The sequence below is a fragment of the Amblyomma mixtum genome, chromosome 2 (genome assembly GCF_055824585.1).
Source record: "Amblyomma mixtum isolate Tamu chromosome 2, ASM5582458v1, whole genome shotgun sequence".
Classification (NCBI taxonomy): Eukaryota; Metazoa; Arthropoda; class Arachnida; order Ixodida; family Ixodidae; genus Amblyomma; species Amblyomma mixtum.
In genome coordinates this window covers 169566819-169575112 of record NC_143013.1, presented here as the reverse complement: position 1 = coordinate 169575112, position 8294 = coordinate 169566819, and the positions used below count along the sequence as shown (strand labels likewise).

General features: G+C 47.6%; 1 protein-coding gene across 2 annotated transcripts in view; it reads right to left on the bottom strand.

Annotated features, from left to right (window-relative positions):
• Window positions 1-1093: 1093 nt before the first annotated feature.
• LOC149361538 (fatty-acid amide hydrolase 2-like) overlaps window positions 1094-8294 on the bottom strand; it is a 97982-nt gene continuing 90781 nt past the window's right edge. For both annotated transcript variants that reach the window (XM_089572707.1, XM_089572706.1), the window contains 4 exons: window positions 6570-6727; window positions 4996-5091; window positions 3534-3727; window positions 1094-1868 (listed from right to left, as the gene is read on the bottom strand). In XM_089572707.1, coding sequence (XP_089428833.1) covers window positions 1442-1868; window positions 3534-3727; window positions 4996-5091; window positions 6570-6727 — 875 coding nt within the window. In that variant the 3' untranslated portion in view covers window positions 1094-1441. The remainder of the gene's footprint in view (window positions 1869-3533; window positions 3728-4995; window positions 5092-6569; window positions 6728-8294) is intronic.

The window sequence follows — 8294 nt, the reverse complement described above, 5'->3', positions numbered from 1 at the left end:
ACCAGCAGACGAAGCCCAAGAGTCCAATCAGGTGACATGACGTCACTTGCGTTGAAAGCGAAAATGGCTTGTTCATGTGCTGTCGCGGTATTTTCACGCCGTTGTAGGCAAGTGATTCCAAAGGTCTAGCCGCCTCATTAATGCTGGATACTTGGCTCTGAATGGTTAAAGTGTATCGATTCCAAGGCCTTATGCAAGCCGCGCCGTTGGGCGCTCGATATTCACCGTTGGACGACGCACACCCGGCCCTCGGCTCGTGTATAATTTTCGAGCGGTTGCTCGATGCTCACCGTTCATGCCATTTGAAACGCATCATTTTCAAGCAGAAAACAAGCACGCTAAAATTTCATGTCTATACGCTTTTAAAGCAATCAGGAATATGATTAAGGCGTGCGCCTTGATAACGTTACTGTGGCGTTATTCACAGATACAAAAACGAAGCCGGGCTGCGGAAAACAGCGCGCTTCCACAAAAAGCTGGCGTCATCAACTTTGTCTGAATTTACTTCACTTTTGGAGGGAAATCCAACTGTATGGATGTTACTGCTGTGCTGAACTTCACATTGGAATTAGAAATCAGTGATTTGGCAAACATGATGCAAAGATAGAGGGGATTTACTTCGGTATCTTTCTTTTTCCTGCAAGACTCCCGACAAACAACACCTGAATACCTTCTCTAAATTCATCTAAGCTACCATGATAGCACGACAATGTTGCCAGAAGAGCTTAAAAAACATCCAACCACTGTTGATACCCGCGCTTTCCGTTCACACTAACCGCTTGCCTGCCAAACCCACTGACTGTTCACAATCAGATCTTTAAACTAAAGAATGCAACATTGTCAAAGAAAAACTAGGCCATATTTCTGCTGTTCAACGCGAACTTTGTGTGGATGTTCCGGCAGATAGTTTGCAAAACCTGACACCCATGACATACACAAAAGAAAACCAATAAACACACTGCTATGCTGGTGTCAACATGTCAGGTAAAGAAAAGGCTGATAAAGAACACGTTTGAACTGCGTAACCAGGCATTTTCAGACAAGAATGGGAAACTACTCGAGGAAAATTTCGCTGCATGATTTTTCACTGCTGATGCATAAGAATGCGCTTCCTATTCCGCACAACAAAATGCGATGCATACGACGGTATACTACGCACTCGCGCTGAATGGGATTCAAGTGCTTGGTTCTTTCAGCTGTTGTAATAGAGTTTATTGCCGGTATTTTGCCTTGTTGATCACACAACATACCATAGGTATGCACAAAGCAGTCCCCACCAGCAGGACATCTCGAAGGCACCAGTCTCATTCAGAAATGAGAGACCAATCTTAAAGAGGGAACCGTATACAGTGGCTGTCCAGACCGAAACAAAACGATGCGTTCACAACACACAAGTAGTTCCATCCGGTAAAAACGCCTTGCGCTCTCCTTGACTACGCAGCTACAGTTTGGAGGTTCGGCCGACAGCCAGCTCAAAGGGCGCCTGCCAACCACCGAATGCCTTCTCCAGCTCCGCCGCCACGGCCAGGCATAGCCGGTCCATGTAGGGCGCCGCGATGACCTGCACGCCCACCGGCCGGCCGTCCGAGGTGGTTCCCGTGGGCACGGCTGTGCTGGGCAGGCCGGCCACGTTGGCCGGAGCTGTCAGAGACACGTGACCCGGACGCATGGCGTGCTCGTTGTGGAAAGGCGCCGGCCCCAACGCGGCGGGGCAGATGAGCACGCCGTCCTCGCCCAGCGAAGACAGCAGGCGCTCTCTGAAGTCTCGCGCCATGGCCATGTAGTGACGCGAGGAGCTCGAGCTGGGGTTCGGCAGCAGGTAGCGCTCGATGAAGGTGACCAGGACGGCAGGAAAAGTATGCACCGACCTGCGAGCGAAACGAAACCGGATATGCGGGAGTAGATAAGCATGCAAGTGCATATGAAATTTATTTAGAAAATGCGAGCTTCTGCGGCAACTCTCACCAATAATTTCCTCGCATGAAGCACATCTCTCTGTCCATTAATTCCAAATGTAACTGTAGGCTCTTTCTTAAGGCGTCGAAATGGTGTCCAGAACACCTTGCGCTACGTGACGTTTGCGTTTTTGTCGGCGAGGAGGTGGTGACATAACTCGTGCCAAGCAGCTAAATCTTGGAAAGCCACGGCGGCACTTCCATTCTGTAACTTCTACATGCCTGTGAGAGTGGGAACAATGAAGCGCCATATCTGGTCACGTTGTGCTGACAAGCGGTGTCACCGTGTAGTGGTGGATAAAAACGGAGCTGCGTGGTATCGTGTGAGTGGGCGAGCCTATAGGCGCACTGCACGCCGTGAACCACGCATGATTTTGTAGCCTCCAGCATGGTAGTTACACCCAAGCAAGAGAGAGCTATAGACGCATGAAAATTGTAAATTTTATCACAGGTGGTTCGAGAACTAAACTTACGTCTTCACTCAACGCAAAGAGCCGACAGAAATGGTCCAAAGAGTGATATGAACGCTGTCGCACTAAGAACTGAGTTCTAAATTAATCTTGAGTTGTAGCAAGGCACAGGCTTCCGCGTATTGTAACAACTGTGAATTCGGGAGCAGTCATTTGGCGAACACTTTCAACCACGAAACTTGACAGCAAACCCTTCCATTTAAGCTGCATAGTCTCGGCGACAGTCATTTTCTTATCGCTGGCTACCATTCCGTGCAAAAAATTTCAGATCCGTTCTACTCTTTTGTTTTTTTTTTTAAGTTAACTCGTTCGTCAAGTTTGTATAACATCGCTTTCATAAACATTTGGTTTTATGCGCATCACGCGCAGATTCAACCTCCTTTCTGATAGATCACCACTCGCGGTTGGCCTCTCTAAAAGCGCGAATTAGAAATTCGGTTGCATGCGTCCCCAACGATAACTATAAAGTCGCAGCCGCTTAATATTGCAGCTCAATACGTCACGCGGATTCAGTTGCTGTGTCCTAACAGTTCCCAGTTCGTCTAGATTTAGAACATTTAGCCCGTACAGATGGCTGCACCACCTAATGTGAGCAGAGCTGACATAGCTGAGTAATGCGCAATTACTCCAAAAATGATTTCTTTTGTAGATTCTATGACAGAGGCGCACGAAAAGACAAGAGAGTTAAGAGACCGGAAACTCTCTTCTCACTTTCTTCCTTGTTTCGTGCCGCCGGCGCCAAGGCAGAAGAGCAGCTAGCACAACTCGCCACTCTTTTGAACTGTTATATGTGCATTGCCTTAATCTATGTTAATGTAAGCTTTATTTTTTAAACACGGGTTCATCTTCCTCCCGTAATGCATTTGTTATTTTCCTCCGGCAAACTCTACTCAATGTCGTTTGACATGGCGGCCACCTAAACAAACAAAGGGCAGTAAACCGGAGCTCCATAGCCAGTTTAAGATGTCCGGGTCAGACCTTGGTGTGATAACTTCCTCGTCGTGAACCTACACCGGCTTGGGCCCTAAACACTCCAAACCTCAACACTTGCACTGCCCGTCACCCGGCGATCGGCCGCCACATAGGTCGCTCAGCCGACATCGCGCACCTTCCGCAGAGGACCTTCAGCGCTTCGGTCCAGGGGTTGATGGGCCGGCCGTCAGCGTTGGTGAAGAGGCGCGTGGCCAGCTCGCCCTTGCTGGCGCCCAGCAGCGTCAGCCACATCTCGAAGCCGCACGAGAGGGCCTGCAGGCTGACGCGCTCTACGCGGCTGCCGCACTCCCTCTGCAGGTGCTCGGACGCCTGCGGGGAAGGAGGACGGTTATAGTGGGTGCCGCCCGTTGTCAGCGCATCACTTTGGGGTGGTGGCAACCGTTGCTCGATCGGTAGACAACACCTTGTTTAGCCAGGGTTGCGTCCCCCACTGGCAAGGGCCCAAAGCATCTAAATTTCGATCCGAAATACGATGTCGGTGCATGGCCGATGTATAGCTCAGACAGCCAAAGCGCGGCTCTAAGGAGTAACGTTGCGACGCTGCAGAACTGAGCCCGTGATTCAAAATGACGTAGTAGTCGTAGCGGTGACTGGTGCATCTAAGAACCCTAGGAGCACTGGGTGTTGAAGCCGCTCTCGCTGGAGCTATACCCACTGCCTGTTATTTGTCACTAATCGCGATAAGCTGTATCTGGTGAGAGGAAATTAGGGGCCAAACTCCTGGTAGCTGTTCCCAAGAAACAGCGGTTGGCGACCTGATCGTGACAATCATAATAGATTGAGGTCAACACGCTAAGCGCCGAATCAGGCCTCATAAGCTAACGTAGCTAGGTCCCCATAAAGAATGGGCATGAGTCACTGAGTTCAACAATTCGCTGAAATCGGAGCTGGGGTTAAGGGCTTATTTTTGACGAAAAAGGTCTTTGGACCAGACGTCTATGAGCGACACGCACGACACCGACGCTTGCTCAAATCAACGTCTATGTCTGGTTCTCTGCCTTTATGCAACTAGAGACAGTCAGCAATAAATGCTGTATTGCCTCACACAGTCATTATCGTCACGTTTCTGGAGTATCCTCAACTGAACACCTTGAAAACTGGGCGCGAATGAAATAGCGCTGGCTCTTAAGGTAATGCAGTTAACAATTCGCGACTATCACTTCACTGATCATGCCACCTTTCTGCAACTCAAAAAACATTTGACAAACTATCGACGCAGGGCAGGGGGTGTCCAAAAGAAAGGAGCGCTGAAAAACAAAAAAAAAAATACATGACAGCACACGCGACTCATCTCGTCGAAAAAACTGGGGTATATGTCATGCATTCCACCAGCGCCTAGAAACAGGGCATCCCACTACGAACGAAACAACTCGAAATCATCGACGTATTGCATTTTCGTAAATAACTAAAATAAATAGGCGACCACGGTTGAAGGCTGCATGCTGGTGTCTTCTTTCGTTCCTAATGGCTGTTTACAGCAAAAGTGTCATGTTGCCTACACCTTCCGCCATTCTCGCGGAAACTCTCGAAGCTCTTCGCGGAGAGCTGTGCCAAGAATCATCTGTTAGCACACTCACCTTGCGCACCGCTTCACGCATGTCGGGATGAACGCGGCTGAAGAAACTACAGCCTTCGTCGTCAGCGTAGAACACCTTGATGTCGCCAAGATCAACCTGGAAGCAGGGAGTGGAAGGTTCTAATGCTCACTCGCTAGAGATGGACAACTAGTACACGCTATATATTCCTAGATACCGTTTCCAGTGCAGGATGCATGTTGCGGTATATACGTCACACATTCCTTTTCCGTTCGCAAACCGTATCGCTTTAAAACGACTGCAACGTACATCATATCGTGACGATACGGCGTACGTCAGCGTGCACCGTTCAGAAAGTTGAATACAATGCTTTATAATGGCTTCAGTCGGGCGGGTGGATGCGATAAATTACGGTAGTCTCGGCCCGTCACATTTCACTTTCCCTTGAAATAGTGGTGACGGTCTCTCTGTCGCAAGCTCTGTAATTCAGCGACAGAAGCTGCATTAATGGCGCGGAAGAAGACGCCTCTGTCAGGATTTCGAGAACGCGCAAGGAAAAGCGTTTCTCAGCATTCACGCAGATAAGCACGACGATAAGCACGACGATAAGCACGAGAAATCGACGGTGCTGCGAGCAAGACAGAAATAACTCCAAGGAGATCCGTAACGAGAGTTTGGTTTCGTACTCGACAGAATATCGCATTCCTTAATCGTTTTCATTCAGACTTGAATAGCCATACCATATCCTGCAGGAATCTTGCGATGTGGTCGACATGCGGCATGCGGGCGATTCCGACAGTTTTACTCCTCAAGAGAAGTTAAGCATATCGATGCACATCATACCTCTTATCGCCGCTGTGTGAACAGAAACGGCAACAATCGGAGATAAACTTTTGCGAAGTAGTTGAAACACTAAAGCATAGATGCAACACATAAGACGCATAATACTGATTTACAAATTTTCTATCAGTGGACAATAATTAGAGCCTGAGGGGACATGAACAAATGACCGAACATAATTTTTTTCCCCGACCAAAATTATATAAGGTGTCAACAATACATACAATAAGTCTTGCAGTTCAAATACACAGTTGGCCCCGAGATGAACGATTTATCATACAAAAACATATAAGCCACCCTCAGCATATGTGCACGGGAGCATTCGAGTCCATGCACCGAAACTACCTGACCAGAGACACAGAAAAGTTCGCAAATGTGACTGACTTTTATATCAAAGCATAAAACACGACAATATTCCAGTCCTTAAAAAATCCATACATTTAACTTTATGAAATGTAATATATATATGAGGAGGAAAATAACAGCATACTTACTTTCTTGCTCCCTCACAACCTTTCATAGTCTTTAACTCATAACATCATCATATATTTGCTGAATTTATACTTTTAAAATTTCAAATAGCAGTCACTTCCTTCAGCATGGTTGTCTAAGAAGACTCCGTGTTTACTTCCGCTACTGGCGTGTTGTTATCTGGTGCTCCTATTTCATATACAGAGCCCAGTATAAATGCTCATTCACGATGTTAGGCGCGACTCTTCTCACGCAAGCCCGAAAAGATTCGAACGCGCAGTGAACAGCTGCAGCCACAAAGTCACCTTCTTGTCCAACTGCAATCGCGCCAGCTGCTCGGAGGGCAGCATGACCTTGAGCATAGCCAGAAGGTCACAGGCGTAGCGCGTCATCGGCCCCGTCGAGTACAACTTCATGAACTCCTCGTTGAACGGGTGTCGATGGCCCTCGTACGAAATGATGCCTGCGCACGAGCACAGGTTTAAGTGCGACGAAGCATCACAGAAACACCGTAGCACTCATGCTAAAGGCGATTGCCGACTGAGGGGATCTTGAAAGCCGCTTCTTATTTAACATGGCACGTGCTCCTTACCATCCTAACTGCTTCCAGCAAAAGCATCAATATGCCCAGGTATGTTAAGCGCAACGGTTATTAAATTCGTCGAGGCGAAAAACTGGGATACACTTCAAAATGGAAATAAGAAAAGCGGGGCAGCTGGAACTACACCTCAAGGCAAGGGAAGAGTTTGCCTTTTTTCCTCCGAGAAAACATGAATTTCTTGAAATAAGCGTATATCTACAAATTGATCATGTAGCTACATGAAGGAAGAATGCTGTAGTTCAATAAACCAATGTTTACTTTTCATGTATTTGACATAGCTTTCTTCAAGCAGACCGGTCAAGTCACAGCTTTGTTATTATCTTGTTGAAAAGGAAATTACGTGACCCTTTTTCCGCCTAAAAACTTTCCGTCGCAAAACTCTTTCGCTGACTCCAACTTTTGTTTTGTTTTCTGTGCACACGACTCAATAATCAACCCTGCTTGCTTTCCTGATAATCGTAACGACAAAATGTGCTGGATTAATCGCCATCAGCCTGCGGAAGGCACGTGTTCAGTGCTGAACCACTGTTTCACATCGCCGAGGCGTAGAACCGTCGTTATGGCATGCGCCCGTAATATACCATCGGGCAGACAATCGACCACCTGACTACCCCGTACTACGACTGACTCATCTGCTGTGCTTCGATAGAAAACTTAATTGCGATGGAAACAATCGCTTTTTGAGAGTCTTTGCTCTGCAGGCGGAAACGCTGACCGCAGCAGCACCACTAGATATAGACCGAAGTCTCAGAGCTCAGGAAGGCAGCGAAATCTATCATGGTAATTTTGTAGTAGCGCATAGGATGTCACCTCTCATCCCTTTGTTTTTAATAGTGAGTGCAATTCAGAAATATCGGGAACATAACTCACTCACAGAGTTAATTCCACGAGGCTGCTCATGCGGCTCAGCGTTAAGTCTCACCAACATAAAGGATAACGACGGTCAGTCGAAATGCAGTCTGCCTGCTTATTATGAGTTATTGAGTCTGCTAAACTAAGAATGCGACCGTGCCTTTTGGTTTTTGAGTATTTCAGCTTGCTCTCTTCAGACCTCTAAGATGTTCCTACTCAAATATACAGTGCCATTGACCGTGTACGTAAATTCAAACTGTTGGAACTTGCCAGTGCGTGGCCAGCGATGGATGGAGTAGTCTCTAGAGACTGACGGTGGTGTTATCCGCGAGGAAAGGTTAGGCACCGACAATAATCCTTTCACGCATCCCCATTTTTTAAGGGACAAGAGCTGACTTCTGCGCCTGCAGACTTTGTAACCACGAATAGAACTGTGCACGGTATACTCTAAGCACGAATGAGGCTAGATGGGAGTAAAAAGGGAGTCAGCTGTCCTCAAGCGCACTGCCTTTGAAGGTTAGGCTATGCTGCAAAGTTTTGGAGTACATTTGAATCGCTTGTAGGGGTGCGTTTATTA